This window comes from Talpa occidentalis, unplaced genomic scaffold (assembly GCF_014898055.3).
Source record: "Talpa occidentalis isolate TD23 unplaced genomic scaffold, MPIMG_talOcc4v2.1 talOcc4.12, whole genome shotgun sequence".
Taxonomy (NCBI): domain Eukaryota; kingdom Metazoa; phylum Chordata; class Mammalia; order Eulipotyphla; family Talpidae; genus Talpa; species Talpa occidentalis.
In genome coordinates this window covers 81,621,302-81,639,296 of record NW_023601212.1, presented here as the reverse complement: position 1 = coordinate 81,639,296, position 17,995 = coordinate 81,621,302, and the positions used below count along the sequence as shown (strand labels likewise).

Here is a 17,995-nt window from a genome sequence, read left to right as displayed (position 1 = left end):
CTGTGCAGAAGCTCTTTAATTTGATGTAGTCCCAGCTGTTTATCTTTCTCTTCACTATCACTGCTTTGGGTGATGTGTCTGTAAAGATGTCTTTGATGTGCAAATCCCGTAGTGTTTCGCCTATATTTCCTTCTATGTATTTTATGGTTTCAGGTTGAGACCTTACTTTGTACCTAAAAGTCATTCTGTTTAGGATTTTGTATATGCTACTTCATTTAATTTTCAATGATATCAATAGCACAACCTCATGTGAATAGTATGAGGTTGGACTATTGTAGGGCCATAATAATTCCCACTCTACAAACAAGGAAATTCGAGGCACAATGAGATTAAGTAATTTGCTTGAGGTCACACAACGGGTAGAGGATAGAGACAGGTTCAAATGCAGAGTCCATGCTCCCAACTTTTGGACTACATTGCCACATAGAAATGGTATCAGTAAGGAGAAGCTAGATTCTGCAGCAGTAATAAACAACCCCAGAGCCTTTTTTCCTCTGTTGCAGTAACAAACAAGTTTAACAAGCTGAGCTGAGTTTATTTAAAAGGTGTGCCTTGAATCTCCTTTACTTTGGATTTTTAATTTATCTTAAAGATAACAGATGTAATTGCAGCGTGGTCAGAAAATGGGGTCTGTATGATAGCAATCCTTAAAATGTATCAAAACTTGCTTTATGAACTGTTATAGGGTGGTCAATTTTTTTAAATGTTCCTTGTATTTGAACAGAATATGTGCTTTCTAATCATTAGGCCTGCGTGTGTGTGTGTGTGTGTGTGTGTGTGTGTGTGTGTGTGTGTGGATGCTAACAAATCACTCCAAAATGTTTTGTTTCTTCATGATTCTGCAACCTGGCTCAGCTGGGCAGCTCTCCTGTAGTCCTTCCTGTGGCCTCCAGCTTCAGACTGACTGAGGGCTTGACTCAGCTGGGACAGCAGGGTGACTGGGGCTCTCTCCCTTTCCAGGTAGCCTTAGGGCCTATACCTGCTCCTGGGGTCTCTCCAGCAGGTGGCTGGAGGTCTCCAACAGCACAAAAGCAGAAGCTATCAGACTTTCTTAAGGCTTACCCCTGAAACTGGCTGAAGGTCACCTCTGCCAAGACCAATCGAGATTTAAGTGGAAGGATTGTTTAAGGGCATGAATACTGAGAAGTGGTTTATTTTGGCAGCTACTGATGTAATAGGTTATACCACGACTGCATTTTTCAACTACTTGCACTATTACTGGGAGAGGGTTTTTTTTTTTTCCTTTATTTGGGTTTTTTTCTTTATTAAGGTAACCTTGGTTTACAACACTGTATATGATTTAGGGGAATAGGTTCACCCCACCTCAGATGTATGTCACCACACCACCATCAAAGCACCCCTAGTCCTTTACCCTAGACCATTGGGCCCCTTCCCCTCTTTGTTGCCGCCCTCACTCTCCTCCCCTTCTAGTAGCCTCAATCCTGCAGTCATAGCTCTAGAGTTTGTTTTGGTTTAGTTTTGTCAGTTCCTTTTTTTGTTCCTCTATATTCCACATGAGTGAAGTCAGCTGGTACTTGTCTTGCTCCTTCTGACTTATTTCACTTAGCATAATCCCCTCCAATTCCACCCATGTTGTCACAAATAAAAGTTCATCCTTTTTTATATCTAAGTTGTATTCCATTGTGTATATATATATACCACATTCTAGTGCAAGCATGCACAGGGCAGGTTCATTGTGGATTCAGGCAGATGAGTAAAGAGAGTCCTGGAGCCCTCAGTGGATTTTACAGGGCTTTAATGCTCCCTCTGGGAACCAAGTAGATTTTTACAGGCCTTTAATGTTGGAGCAGGGAACCAGGTACACAGGCACACCAGGCGGGAGACGCCAGGCAGGATTCTTGAGCCTCCCAGGCCCCTCATGAATCTTTGTCCTTTTTCTCTGATCTCTCTTATGTTCTCCCTCTCGTGTTGTCTGGTGGTCTCGCCTCAGAGTGATCCTACCTTAGCCATAGCAGTCGTCTCAGGGACACTGCCCTTTCGCCCCTGGCCTCCAGGCATAGGTTTCAGCCTTCACTCCTGCAAGTGTCCTGCGCTGTCTGGGCCAGGTGTCTAGAATTACAGGTGCTCATACCTGGCATGGCATCTACACTAGCAGCAGGAGGCTGAAAAAAAGTCTGATAGCTTCATTTGCCCTACACAGATCTAGAAAAAGTATGTTTAACTCAAACCCCCACCTCAGCAATGATGGTGGATTCCTCAGTTTCCTTGAAGGTTGTCATTTTTTTCCTTTAAATAATTCAGGCTATATTCTTAAGTGCATAAAAGTTTAGAACTGCTGTGTCTTACTAATAAATTAACCTTTTATTGTATAAAATAACCCTCTATCACTAGTAATGATTTTAGCTTTGATATATTGGCACCTACTAACTTAGGCATTCTACACTTCTTTTGGTTAATATTTACTTGGTATATCTTTTTCCATTCTTTTAGTTTGATTTTTTTCTGGGTCATTAGATTTGTAGCTCAATCTTTTTTATTTTATCCAGTTTGACAGCCTTTGTATTTTAACTAGGTTAGTCTATTTACAATTATTTAATGAGTCATATATTTGGATTGGTTTCCACCTTCTTATTTTGCCCTATCTGCCTTGTTTTTATTCTTATGTTTCTTTTTTTCTTTTCTCACATTCTTTTATATTGTTTGATTTTTTTTCTCCTCTGTTAGTGTGGAATTTATACATTCTGTCTCTCTTCTTTTCACATTTAACCTAAGAATTTTAAAATGAACATCTAACTTGACAAATATCACCATTTATAAAAATATTTATTATCCTCTCAATAAATGAAAGAACTCAGACCACTTTAATTTGATTGCCTCCTCCCTACAACATGTCTTTAGTGTCCAGTATTTCGTTCTGTTTTTTTCTTAACTCCACAAGTTAAAATTACTGTGTTTAACATGAGTTGCAGGAAAAATGGAGTTAAATTAGGCTTTTTCCTGCCTTCTTGTCGCTGGCCTCTACAGCCAGCACCTGTAGTCTTACTTTCTGCCTAGGTTTCGTTGCCAACACGTGATATTGTGGTGGTGGTAAAAAAAAAAGTGCTTGGGAGCACAAGCACGAGGCACAACGCATGGACAACCAGGGCCAAGAGGCATGAGCACAGGGCTGTGTGCCTATAATTGTGGACACTTGTGCAAAGAAGCCAGCAACCACGAGGCATGCATACCTAGAAGTGCGAACACCTGGGAGAGATCATTACAAGACAGCCAGGCTAGAGGAGACAAAACACGAGAGGGAGGAGGAGAGAGAAAACCCAGAGAGAAGAGAAAATGTGGAGATCCCCAGAGCTGGGGGCTTGGTTGATGCCAGTCTCCTAGCCCCCCTGCCTTGCCTGCATGCCAGACTCCCTATGGGGTGTGCCTGGTGTACCTGGTTTCCTGCTTCAGCATTAATGGTGTGTAAAATCTTTGAGGGCTCCAATCTGCCCAAACAGTGAACCAGCTCGCTTTGGGCCTGCTTGCCACAACAGTCAATGACAAAAATTGTATGTTCATAAATGTCCACCATTTCTTTTTGTATGGCCCACCTTCCTTTTGAGAGTATTTTTCCTTCTTCCTGAAGCATGTTGTAAGGATTGATATGCTCCCACAGACTGGGTGACTTAACAGAAAATTAATTTCTCACAATTCAAGAGTCTAGAAGTCAAAAATCAAGCTTTTGGCAAGGTTGGTTTCTTCTGTGGCCTCTCTTCTTGCCTTGAAAGTGGTGGTCTTCTCCCTGTGTTGTCACATGTTTTGTTTGTGCATTTCTATGTCCAAATAGCCTTTTCCTATAAGGACACTAGTCATAGTGGTCAGAACCAACCCTAATGACCTAATTTTAACTTAATTACTTCTTTAAAACCCTATCTCCAAATTGTCATTGTAATATTATAACTTATAAGAAATATATATTAGATACAAGGTGCAAGGACAGGACTGGCACAGTGCAGGTTTTCTGATCCCATGCAGACCGGGTAAAGGAGGAGTCAGAGTCCTCAGTGGTTTTGCAGGTCTTTTATTGGGGTTCACCAGGCATATGGCAGGCAGGGGTGCTGGCTGGGAGGCTGGCAGGGCTCCCAGCCCCCAGCAAGTCTTCACTCTATCTGGGCTCTCTAGCGTTCGTTCTGCTGCTTCTCGGCTTCTCTTTCGGCTGCTGCTTCGGCTTCTACTGCTGCTACTGCTGCTGCTGATAGCATCCCCGTGACGCCGCCCTTAAAAAGCACAGTCTTAACTCAGCTGAATCCCATCTACCTATGCCCACACCCTATTCCAGGTGCCCGCCATCAGGCATGCATTCAGGACAAGGATCCATCATCTATCCTGATGGCGGAAGGGCAGAAAAGCCTGATATTTTCTTTACCCTACACAAGGTCATTTAGATTACCAAAATATATTTCTCATTTATATATATATATATATATATATATATATATATATAGTGGTCTTCATTCAGTTCTTGGCTCACAGCTCCCCAAAACCTTAGAATTAATTGCCTAAGATCAGAGAGAGATAAAAGTTCTCTTGTTATATTAATGAAGGTAACTTTTGGAAGACACCTGAGGATGAGGGCTGGTTGCAAGGGAAACTAACATGTTTAGAGAGTGGGATTTTCAGTCCCTCCCCCTGATTTTCTGAGAGAAGGGCTAGAGATTAAGTTCAATGAGCAATGATTTAACCAATCATGTCTGTGTAATGGAACCTGCATAAATGCCCAAAAGGAAGAGCTTCAAAGAGTTTCTGGGTTGGTGCAAACATGAAGATTTCGGAAGAGTAGCATGCTTGGAGAGGGTATGAAAGCTCTACACCCTTTCCCTATGCATTCCTTTCATGTGACTGTTCTTCAATAATAATATCCTTTGTAGTAAATCTGTGATCTAGTGAGTAAATAGGTTTCCTCACTTCTGTGACACGCTCTAGTAAATTAGACAAACCTGAAGAGGGGATCCTGGAAATTTCCAATGTGTAACCAGCTGATCAGAAGTATAGGTAGTGATCTGGGTTTGCAACTGTGTGTGAAGTGAAGAATGGTCTTAGGACACTGACTCCTTAAAATGTGAAATATATCATTATCTCCTGGTATCAAAATTGAGTTGAATTCTCAGACCTCCTGCAGGCATCTGAGAATTGCTTGTTGGTGTGGGGAAGCCGCCACACATATACACACTGGACTTAAGTCTGGGAATCCTACATGGTCACATTCTGAGGTATCACAGGTTAGAACTTCAACATACAAGTTTTGGGAGGAGACATGATTCAATCCATACCACACATTACTAGTATAAAATTATCTTCTGCCTTTATGTGTTTCAAATGTCCTTACTTTCTTGAGAGGCTTTTTTTTTTTTAAACTGGGTTTACAATTCTAGATAGTGTCTATTTTCTTTTAATTCTCTTAAGATATTATTTCCCACTTGGCTCCCACTTTTGTTGTGGCAACACCAATTCTTGGTTTATATGGTTCCTGTGAGGATTACGTGAGTTAGTATATGCAACACACTTAGAACAGTGCTTGGCACAAACTATTATATAAAGGACAACTATTATTATTTACTCTCTATTATTACTTTAAGAATTTCTCTGTCTTTATTATCCTTCCATTTCACTATCAGGGACCTTGGTCTGAGCTCCTTTTAATTTATCAAGCTGAGCATTTCATGTCACTTGTCAATTTAAAATTCTCAGGCATTATCACTTCATATATTGCCTCTCCCTCATTCTCCCTTTTAACTTATGGAACTCTGCTTAGATATTCTTCTTTCTCTATTTTTCCTGTCTTTTATCCTCTGCATCTTTGTCAGTGTTAGAGTTAATGTAACTTTTACAAATCTATATCCTTTTATTCTCTTTTATCTGTGTCTTATCTGCAATTCAATGTATCCATTAAGTTTCTATTTCATTTATCATATTTTTTTCATTTTCAGTTTACTTTGTTCTTTTTCACATCTTCCCAGATTCTTTTTATATTCACTTATTTCTTATACATTCATTACCCTGTTTTATTTCTTTAGATCTATTAAATATATTTATTCTGTGATTTGTATTTGATACTTCTAGTCCCTCAAATTTGTAAGTGATTCTATAGTTTGATTAAAAGATTGTGCAACTAGGAAGAGGTCAAAGGATATTTCAACTCTGATCCAGTAACTCCAGACCCCATTCTCAATTACTGTGCCACATAAAACTTTTGGGGGAAGCTTCTGGTGATTTTGATGATTAGCCAGCTTTGAGAAAAGCGTCAGGAGGCCCATGCCACTCTCAAGCGAAGGCATTTGTTTGAAATGTGTGATCCATTTCCTCTCTAGTGTTTCTGGAAGGAAAATGGTTTAGGAACACAAAACTAACAGCTGGACCACGTATCGGCATCTCCCAGCGTTCGCGTAACGTGGAGCGCCCTGCACGAACCTCTTCATCTCACAGGTTGATTCAATCTGGGATCCCATGGAGAATCATTCTGTACACCTGGCACTTCTGGTCACGCCCTGTCTCGTGAAGCCGCCAATCCCAAGCCCCTTCGCTTTGATTGACATGACACCAGAGCAATTAGAATTGGCGATGGCGTACAACCGCTCCGCCTCCCCTATAACCCCGCCTCCCTTTCATTCTGAAAGAAAGAAGCCCTGCCCGAGCGCCCAATGAGAATGTCCTCCACCCCAAAGATCCCGCCTCTTTCGGCTCCGACCCCGCCCCTAGGGCCTGGGATGCCCGCCTCCCGGCGCGGCAAGAGCCAGTCGAAGGCCTCATGCGACTGGATGGACGGCAGCCGGCCCAATCCCTGCGCTTCGGGCGGTGCCGCCCCGCCCCTCCGCGGGCTCGAGCGGCGGCCGGGCGCGAGCGGGCCTGGGGCCTCGGGCGGCGGCAGCGGCTGTGACGGCGACGGCGGTGGCCTGAGGGAGCGGCCGGTGCCGCGCGGGGCTCGCCTCGCCTCGCCGCGGCGGGGTCCATGGCGCGCGGGCGGCGGCGGGGCGCGGCCGCGGCCTGAGCGGCCATGTCCGGGGTGGTGCGGACCCTGAGCCGCTGCCTGCTGCCGGCCGAGGCCGGCGGGGCCCGCGAGCGCAGGGCGGGCGGCAGCGGGGCCCGCGACGCGGAGCGCGAGGCGCGGCGGCGCAGCCGGGACATCGACGCGGGGCTGGCCCGCGAGCGGCGCGCCGTGCGGCGCCTGGTCAAGATCCTGCTGCTGGGCGCGGGCGAGAGCGGCAAGTCCACCTTCCTCAAGCAGATGCGCATCATCCACGGCCGTGAGTTCGACCAGAAGGCGTTGCTCGAGTTCCGCGACACCATCTTCGACAACATCCTGAAGGTGCGCGGGCCGGGGGGGAGCGGGGGGGTCGGAAGGGGCGTGCCCGCACACCTGTGCGCAGGTGTTGCCCAGGTGGCCGCAGGCCGCGCGCAGGTGCGCCCCCGGCCGGCCCCCGCCCACGCCTTTGTCCGCGCGAGTCTGCGGGCCTGGCCGTGTCCCCCCGGCGTCTGCTACCTGGGCAGGTGGCCCCTGCTTTGGGGGAGCTGGCCGGGGATGCATCCCTCGGCGTGGTGGCCTTCGCTTCTGTCCTGGTCGGGAACTTGTTGGGGGCGGGGGGAGGGGAGGCGAAAGCAGAAAAGCAGGCCGACTTCTGGGATTGTGAGAGGAGGAGGGGTCCGAGCACTAGGAAGGCCCCTCCTGGACGCGGGGTCTAGGACGCGCCCCTGCAGGATGGCATCTGCGAGTTCCTCACTGCCACTCTTCTGGAGCCGTTGAGCCATATTTGCTCGGCCCTACCAGTGAGTTCAGAAGAACCGTGTAAACTGGAGAGGAAACCGGCCGCAAGCCTCACTTTTGGAAACTTTTTATTAGGAAAATCTCACACAAAAGTAGAGGCGAGTAGAACCAACTGCAGGTATCCACGCTTCCCGGGCCTGAATGATCAATTCAGTCCTGGTCGTGTTTCATGTATACCCCTGCCCGCGATTTTGAGCAAATCCCATTGTTTACTTTCATTAGAGACACCTTTAATATATCGCTAAAACAGAAGGCCTCGTTTAAAAAACATAACCACAGTACCCTTGTCAAACCTCAAAATAATATCACTGGATCTCCTGCCGGTAATCAGATTTACTCCATTGTCTTATAATTGTTTCCATCGGGATATAAATTAAATCCGTGTATTGCAATTTTTAATATATCTTTTGCTATCTTCAGCATCTCTCTGTTTTCTTTTTTTAGAAAAAAAGATTTATTTATTATTTATGCACACAAGAGCTGGAGTGCAGGCCAGAGATGCAGGGGGGTGAGAGGATTCACCAGAAACAGAGTGGGGAACAGAACAAGCAGGCTGACCGAAATACACTGCTGAGGGGAGCAGAGGGCAAGTCAGGAGCGGTCTGCTGCACCATGTGGGTAGCTTCCTAGTCCGGTATCGAACTTGTGCTGCAGTGGCTGTGGACAGCCTCATAGGTTGTGTCTTAACCCCTTGTGCCACCAGGGAGGCCCATGACTCTCTGTTTTCTGTCTTTGCAATTTCTTGTGGAAAATAACTCTCATAGTTGACAACATTTGGGTTCTAGTCTCTCTTCTCTTGAGACTAGAAAGGACCCAAAGAAAGGAAGTTTGGAGGAAAGAGATATTGAGGGTAAAGTGGACTGTCTCATATACCCTATGCAGGATCATTTCTTCCTTTTCTTTCCTTTTTTTTTTTTTTTTTTTTTTGTTTGTTTGTTTGTTTCTCACCTCTACTCTTTCCTTGCCCCAATTTTTGTAGGGGTAGAGGGCAATTATAGACATGAAGAAAGTTGTCTTAAAGCAGACAGAGAGAGAAACTTGTCATACCAGAAACCTGCCTGGAAACTCGATTTTATGGTGCCTGAGGGACTTTAAATATAGCAGAGGTCTGTAGAACCCATAGGGTACATTTCTTTCACTTTACCCATGAGGATGCTCTGACCTTGGAAGTGGCCTCTCATGGGGACTTGACTGTGGAACCCTGGACTCCAGACTTTCCAGGCCTGCCTTCTTCCAGGCTCGCCTTGAGAATCTCACTCCAGTATTCCCACTGTGTGTGTTAGGAAGATTTCATCTTCACACAAATAGCTCTTTTAGGATCATTTGTGAACACGTATAATTTGAAAAATAAAACATCTCTTTCCTTTTCACCGCTTTAAAAGCCTCACTGTAAGTCCACTCTAATCCAGTACTTCAATGAACTTCAAAGTCTAGGTGCCCAATGTGGTTCAGTGTTCAAAAATTCCCTTCGTCTTCTAGAGTAAAGTGCATTTGATTGTCTTTCAGGGCCTGTTCAAAATTCTCTGTCACAAAGACTGATTTTATTTTTGCTGCTTTTCTGGACCTCTAAACCAGGCAGATATAAAAGTATATAAAAATGTGTCTCTCTCCCCATTTCTTTCAACTGGGGAAACAGAGAAAATATTTAGAAACGTAGAATCTTAAATCTACATCTGTATTGCAAGCATTTTAGAAAACGCAGACTTAACCTTTTTCCAATGCATATGAACATTAACTTTTACTAACTTCCTTATCCAGAGAAACAAGATTTGTTAACCAGCTTTCTGTGTTCCTTCCAAACTTTTTTACTGGTTGCACTTCCATATTAAATTCACTTTACTGTGACCATCTCAATTACTAGTTAGAAATTCAGCTTTCAATTTAAAACCAAAAATCCCCCCACCTTATTTTTATTTAGACAGACCATTTTGGGAAGAGACTTTTTTAAATTGCTTTGTTGTGGCTTTTGTAGTAGGTATTTGAATTATACAATTCAGAATATATATGTCTACATGTAGCTTCTTAACAGCCTATTTTTAACATGTGCCATGCCCATAGCCTGATTTTCTTTCATATATGTATTTAACTTTTATAGTGCATCAGATGCTATTTAGCCAGTGAGGACATTGAAGAGAAAGTTTAAAATCTGTTCCAGGTCAGCTACCTGACAGCTTCTGGCAGAGCTGGGAACCAAATCTGGTGGGGGGCATTTTTTCCTGGTTTCTTTTTTTTTTAATTTAAACTTTAATTTTGAGACAGTCACATTTTGTGAGAATACAGAGTCTATATATATTTTATCCATGAGAAAACTTTACCAAATTTTTCCCTCTATGAAAATATCTTGCAAAACTGCAGTTCAATATCACAACCATCAATATTGATGTTGAGAAAGTCAAGATAGAGAACATTTCTGTCATCATCAGGATCCTTCATGTTGCCCTTTTGTAACCATTCCATCCCATAGCTCCCCCCTGACTCTGGCAATGACTGTTCTCCAATGCTATAATTTGTTATGTCAAGAATACTCTATAATGAAATCATGCAAAATGGCTTTTATTAGCAGAATTCCTTGGAGATCTACCCAAATTGTTTTGTGTATCAATAGTTTGTGCCATTTGATTGCTGGATAGCCATGGTATAGATTTACTACATTGCACCATTTAACTATACACCTGTAGGAGGACATCTGAGTTTCCAGTTCTACTATGAATAAATCTATGAATATGTATTTGTATGTACATAAATTTTCATGTCTCTGGGATAAATGCCTAAGGGTGCAATTGCTCAGTTGTATATTAGTTACATGTTTAGTTTTATAAGAACTTGTCACACGTTTCCAAAGTAACTGCACCATTTTGCATACCTACCAGCATTGTCCAAGTGATTCAGTTTTTCTGTGTCCTCACCACCTTTTGGTATTTTCACTATTTTTTTATCTCAGTCATTCTGATAGGCATGTACTGATATCTCATTCTGTTTTAATTAGCCTTTCCCTACTGGCTAATGGTATTGAACATCCTTTAATGTCCTCATTTGCCATCTCTATATTCTCTTTGGTGTAGTGTCTCTTTATATTTTCAACCTATTTTCTCCTTAAGTTGTTTGTTTTTTGTTGAGTTTTGAGAGTTCTTTATTTTTATAGATAATCAATCCTTTGTCAAATCAATGGTTTGCAAATATAGTCTATATTTTTGCTTTTCATTCTCTTAATGTCTTTCACAGAGCAGTAGTTTTTAATTTTATTAAGGCCTAATTTACCAGTTTTTCCCTTTGTACATCATGCTCTTGGCACTAAGTCTAAGAAGTCTTTGCCAAGTCCTAAATCCCAAGATTTTCTCCAATTTTTTTCTAATAGTTTTACATTTTACATTTACGTGGACATCCAATTTGTTCCATTACCATCTGGTGATAAGACTCTTCCTCTGAGTTTCATTTGCAGCTTTGTCAGAATCAGTTGAGCATGTTTGTGTGGGTTCATAATCTTGGGATTATTATATCTTCTTGGTGGATTGGTCCTTTTGCAATCCAATTGGTCCTTGGTGGATTGGTCCCTCTTTGTCTCTAATGATTTTCTTGGCTCTAAAGTCTATGTTATCAGATATGTTTTATGAATGTTTTCATGAAATATCTTTTTCTGTACTTTAAATCTATCATTCCGTTATTGTTGAAGTGAGTTTCTTATAGACAGCATATTATTACATCTTACTTTCTTAACTCTGTCAATCTTTGTTAATTTGTATGTGTAGCCCATTTACATTTAAGATAAAGTAATTATTATTATGTCAGGGCATAAGTCTCCCATTTTTCTCCTTCTGTTCCTTACCTTCCTTTGATGATTGATTTTTTTGAATATGTCAAAGCTTTGTATCATCTTGGTGGTTGCTCTAGTTTTACAATATACCTATATAATTTATCCCAGTCAGCTGTTCTCTGTGTTTTACAACTTTAAGTGAAGTGAAAAATGCTTCCATGTAGATTCCTTTACCCACCCATTTTTATTTTTATTTTTACTGATCCATAGATTATTTTATTTTATTTTTTTTTAAATAAATTTTATTGTTATATTCCCCATACAATTGCAGCCCCCCCATTCTGACCCCAATCCCTCCCCTCCCACCCCCGCCCCCTAAAAGTGTCTCTGGTTCATAGTTTTTTGTTGATTTTGATTTTCACTTTCTTATAGTTATTCATTTTCCTGGTCCCTTATTTAAGTTTTCTAGATTCCTGCTATGAGTGAGACCATCCGGTATTTTTCTTTTTCTTTTTGGCTTATTTCGCTGAGCATGATCCCTTCCAGCGCCATCCATGTTGCTGCAAATTGCATGTGTTTATCTTTTTTGAATGCTGAGTAATATTCCATGGTATATATGTACCACATCTTCTTGATCCAGTCATCTATTTTTGGGCATTTGGGTTGTTTCCAAAGCTTAGCTATTGTAAACAGTGCTGCTATAAACATAGGGGTGCAGGTGCTCTTTGGAATTGATGTTTCTGTGTCCTTTGGGTAAATACCTAGGAGTGGAATTGCTGGATCATATGGAAGCTCTATGTTTAGTAGGTCCAGAAATCTCCATACAGCTTTCCACAGTGGTTGGACCAGTTTGCACTCCCACCAACAGTGCAGAAGAGTTCCTTTTTCTCCACACCCTCGCCAACATTTGTTGTTGCTAGTTTTTTTAATATGTGCCATTCTCACTGGTGTAAGATGGTATCTCATGGTAGTTTTGATTTGCATTTCCCTGATGACAAGTGATGTTGAACATTTTTTCATATGCCTGTTGGCCATTTGCATTTCCTCTTCAGAGAAGTTTCTTTTAAGCTCTTCTGCCCATTTTTTGACTGGATTATTTTCTTTGTTGTTGTTGAGTCTCATCAGCTCTTTGCAGATTTTTGTGATCAGTCCTTTATCATTAGTGTTGGGTGCAAAAATGTTCTCCCAGTTGGTGGGGTTTCTCTTTGTTTTTGTTATTGTCTCTTTTGCTGTGCAAAAGCTCTTTAATTTGATGTAGTCCCAGCTGTTTATCTTTGCCTTCACTATCACTGCTTTGGGTGATGTGTCTGTAAAGATGTCTTTGATGTGCAAATCACGTAGTGTTTCGCCTATATTTCCTTCTATATATTTTATGGTTTCAGGTCTTATGTCTAGTTCTTTAATCCATTTTGAGTTGATTTTTGTGTATGGTGTGAGGTGGTGGTCAAGCTTCATTCTTTTGCATGTAGCGACCCAGTTTTCCCAGCACCATTTATTGAACAAACTTTCTTTGCTCCAATGCATATTCTTTGCTCCTTTGTCAAAGATTAGTTGACCATAAATCTGTACCCACCCATTTTTAAAATTATAAGTGTTTTAAGTGTTTTGTATTACACTTGAATGCTGTGCATCAGATGGCTTTATGTCAGTCATCAAATATCATTTAAGAAACTCAGGATAGTTTGTGTTCATACCCATTTTTTCCTATTCTGATGATCTTTACTTCCCAAAGTGTTTAGTCGTCTTCTGTTAACTTGTCTTTCCTTAAGGCTTGAGAGCATCCCTTAGCCATTCTTTAAGCATCGGTTTATTTACAACAAATTCTCTCAGCTTTCCTTCAGCCACAACTGTCTTTATTTCCCCTTCATTCTTTTTTTTTTTTTTTTAAATATACTTAGGTGTCTTTTTTTTTTAAAGATTGATTTATTTATACAAGAGCTGGGGTATAGGCCAGAGGCGCAGGAGGGTGAGAGGATTCACCAGAGACAGAGCGGGGAACAGAGCAGGCAGACGGGCTGAAGACACTGCTGAGGGGAGCAGCGGGTAAGGCAGGAGAGGTCTGCCGCACCATGTGGGTATCTCCCTGGCCGTCTGGGAATCGAACCCACACTGCAGAGGCTGCAGAAAGCTTCACAGCGCTGCGCTCAACTGCTGTGCCACCAGGGAGGCCCTATTTCCCCTTCATTCTTGAGGATGATCTTTATCAGCTATAGAATTCACAGTTGACACTTAATTTCCTTTAGCACTTGAACAATGTGCCATATTCTCTGGCCTCCTTGGTTTCAAATGTCATCTGAATTGCTGTTCCTCTGTAGGTAAATGCATCAAGTCTCTCTGGCTGCTTTTGAGATTTTTCCTTTGTCTTTAGTTTCCAGAAGTTTAATTATAATTTGTCTTGACATAGGTTCCTTTTAGCTTACACTTGGAATTTTCTTCTTAAATCTGTACAGTTATGTCTTTTGCCCAAATTGGAGCATTTTCAGCCTTTATTTCTTCACTTTTCTAGTCTCACACTTTTTCTCCTTCCCGTTGGGACTTTGGTAATAGGAATATTAGCTCTTGTTACTGACCTCCTTGTCTCTAAGACTCTATTGCTTTTGAAGTGAGATTGTAATGCCAGGTTCCCCTGCACCTGACTGACACCAAGCTGGGGAGAGGGCAGCAGAGTGACACCAGCCTAACCTCTCATCACCTCCTCCTCCCAGCTGGGACTGGCTGGGGATAGAGGATGTACTCCCCACTGGGCCCTGCCTACTCTCAGGGAATTGGTGCATTCCCTGCATTTCTAGGCAGGGGATGAGGGAGGAGATTCCTTCTTGACTCTGCCTCACAGTGCCTGGTAAGTGCCTGGTAAGCCGTGTGGCACATGCTACCTGGTTCTGCAAGACAGGAAGCGGGCAGAAGGTCAACTTACCTTTCAACCCCACGGAAACCTCAGAGGGTGATGTATGCTGTTTTCCTGTTAGTATTTGAGTGGAATAGGGTGTACTTAAGACTATTCTTTCCTGGTCCTCTGGCTAGGGAGAGCAAACTCTTCTTGGAGCTCTTTTCATCTGTCCCTTTTAGCTGTTCCACGCTGGAGGCTCCTGCATTACATCCTGGACAGAAGGAGGGACATCAAGGGAACTCATTGCCACATTGTTCCCCACATCCAGGGGTCCCAGCTGCCTGCTTTTTTCCTCCTATGCTTACTTGTTGTGTCATTTCCAGAACTCTCAGCTTTGAGAGGTAGGATCTGGGAGGCATGGAATTATTCCTTTTTGGCAGAACCCTAAGTCCTTGTTAGCCTAGTCTTTCAATTCCAGGTTCTTCCCTTGTGTCCACAGTTCTGCCTGACTTTGAACAATATTATTTATTTAACTTCATCACCTCACACTGACCCCTGCAACTGATTATTTGAATCTGTTAGTTGCTTTGACTTCCTGCAAATATTCCCAGTAAGACTTCCTAGTCATTCTTTTTGTTTTTATAATCTTAATGACGATAGTCTTTCATTTACAAGTGGGCTGTCCTGAAAGTTAGTGTTATTTGGTGTTTTAGAAATTGTGTAATAACACCAGTGGCAATAGCCTGTGCTTAGTATTTGTGTGGAAGGCTCTAACCCAGCTCACAGTGGTTCCACTCCCTCTTTAATTTCAAGAGCTATTTTTAATTACTGAATTCCACATCTAGTCAGAAGGGAATAAAATGTTAACTGTTGGAAAGTCCTTTGTTACATAGACTGGAAGTCATAGTTCTACACATATAATTGCATTGGTGCATCGTGTGCCTATTCAGAGGGACCGTGTATATGTATACTGATGATTTTGAAACTTTTTGAAGAAATAGATTATTAGAATTAGTGGTCTCTCATTGGCACTGAAACAAAAGAATTTAACTCAACAAATATTTTATGACCATGACCCAAAGGTGGGTGCTAATGGTAGAAATGGTATTTCATGATGAAATGCCCAGTCCCTATACTTGAGACTCTCTGACTAGCTGGGAAGGCTGTGGCACCAACACTGTAATAAAGAGTCTGAATATATGTCACATTAAGGTCATGGTAGAGGTAGAGGGTGATTCTCTGGGCAGTGGGGAAGATTAATCCACATGGCAGAGGTATCTGGAAAGGCCTTGTGGAAGAGGTGTGATTTGAGCTGGGCTAAATTAAGATGCTCAAGGGTTTTGACAGGTGGAGAAGAACACACCAGAGACCATCTTAGTGCAGTCTGTTTGTCAGCTAAGCCAGTGCATTCTACTAGTAGAGGTATTAAAGAAGAATGAGTGAAGGAACTAGTTGGAACTTTTTAGTTCAAATGAGTGGTTATTATGTGGTGACTTGCTGGAGACTTACAGTCATGATACTCTTTAGCTAGAAACTAGGGAACTTTTCCCTGGAAAGTCCATATATATGTATGCACCGCAGTTCAAGGAATTCCTTGAACATCTTGAATCCCAAGAGTAGCATTCACATGCTCTGTGGACTGCAGTTTAAGAACTTTGTGCAATATCACAGTTATGTTAAACTTTCATAAATGAGCATATTTTAATTATATTTTTAGATTTGATTGCTGTAACATTCACTTTGTGCGAAGTCATGTAGCACACTGAGAAAGTCTTTGCCACTTGTATGTTTTTAAACACTTTGAAACTTCTGGCCCACAGAGTTTGTTTCTTGTGTTTGGACATATCACTTGGGCTGAGGCCATGGTGGCTTTGCATGAGAGCAGAAGCTTGAAGATGCTTCTGGGGTCTGTGAGAGCAGTTGGGTTTTTACTGCTTTGTGGCAACTTGCATTTAAGTAAAAGGTTTACTTTACATTTGGACACATGGTTGGTCCTTTTGTAATGCCAAAAACTAAAATCTTCAGTTAAAAAAAAAAATCCAGAGACCTCTTGCCTGTGGTTGCTAGTCTTCTCCTCCAGCTTTCACATTTACATGTTGATTATTTTAATCAAATCTTTTTTAGGTGAGCAGTATTTGTCTTTTAGTCACGTGAGATTTATAATATAGCTGTGCTTGATGCTAGTGTTCTCTTGACAGCTTATAATTATCTTCTGCTATTACATAGTTGAGAGTAGGGACATGGATCCTATCAGTTTTAAATGGAACTGAAAATTTAAATCAAGTCATATCTAGAGATGTAATTACAGGGTGATCTTCAAACCTAGGAAGCTAATGTTGTATAATAGACCTGGTACTTAACTTGCATTACTTGAAGGGTAATGCTATCTCAAAAGACAGGCTGGTTTCTTTCATGTTATTACTTTTTTTTTTTAAAGAAGATTTTTTTGTTAAAAAAAAAAGTCATTTATTTTTGCATAGAAGAACTAGGGTGTCGGCTAGAGATGCAGGAGGTGAGAGTTCTCACCAGAGACAGAATGGAGAACAGAATAGGTGGATCTGAAATACGCTGCTGAGGGGAGCAGTGGGCGAGACAGGAGAGGTCTGCTGCACCATGTGGGTCAGCAACCTGGCTGGGGATGAACTCAGGCTGCAGTGTTGATTACGTGATAGCCCTGTCTTAACCCCTACACCACCAGGGAGGCCTTCATGGTATTACTCTTATAGTTTGTCTTTGCATTTTCTGTCAAGTGGACTGTCAAAGCAGCTGCTTATTTCAACTGATTCCCCTTTTGGAGTGATCAAAATATGGCTCCTGACCTGTGATTGATTAGTTTTTCTGAATGTTCCTTTTGTGCAGTAAGATAGGTGTCTATCTTAGGATAAATATTCAGGTAGGTCCAGGTTCTAGAATGGAACACAATTTACATTAGTATTACCATATCATTAGAGAGGCTGATATTTCTGCCTTGTTTTGGTGGACTGCTTCTGTTTGGAGTTTGTGCTTTGAAATAGGCATCCGCCGGGCAGAAAAGGAACAGCTGTTCTTAGGAGTGCTTGCAAGTGGATAGAAAACTGCAGAGCAGCCCTTCATTTGTTCTGGATGCAAAGGGCAAGAAAGTGTTCCCTGTCCATTTTCTTAGGGTAGCAGAGGCAGCTAAATAGCACCTCTATGAACTTCAGCATCCATTTTATTGATACCAAAAGCCACAGCACCAGCTTTGTCAAATGACCCTGTCACATCAGACTTAGCAGTGACTGCAGACCCAGTGAATGTTCTCTGGTGTTAACCAATGCATCCAGCCTTAGGTGGCCAGATAACTAAAATTGAACTAAGCAGAAGCTGTAAACAAGGGAACACTCAGACTCAGAGGGCTGGTGTCCTAACCCGTGTTATGTTGTCATTACCTGGGCAGACAGCATGTTCTGATGATTGTGCATGGTGTGGATTCCACCAAAGCCTCGAGTGCTTATCTGGGCCAGTTAATTGGAGGTTCCTTGCTACATTCTGGAAATGGCCAGGCTTAATGTGGGGCCCTGGCAAGATATGCACAGTATTTCAGAGCCTGGCCTCCTGCACTGTGCAGAGTGCAGGGAGGTCAGTGGACTGACAGGGGCAAAGGGGGGAGCAGTAGATGAGGGCACGGTGGTGAAGCCTTGTT

The 17,995-nt window shown here is 42.3% G+C and overlaps 1 protein-coding gene across 1 annotated transcript in view; it reads left to right on the top strand.

Annotated features, from left to right (window-relative positions):
- The first annotated feature begins 6,988 nt into the window (after window positions 1-6,988).
- Window positions 6,989-17,995, top strand: part of GNA12 (G protein subunit alpha 12) — an 80,383-nt gene continuing 69,376 nt past the window's right edge. Inside the window, exon 1 of the mRNA XM_037507055.2 lies at window positions 6,989-7,300. Coding sequence (XP_037362952.1) covers window positions 6,989-7,300 — 312 coding nt within the window. The remainder of the gene's footprint in view (window positions 7,301-17,995) is intronic.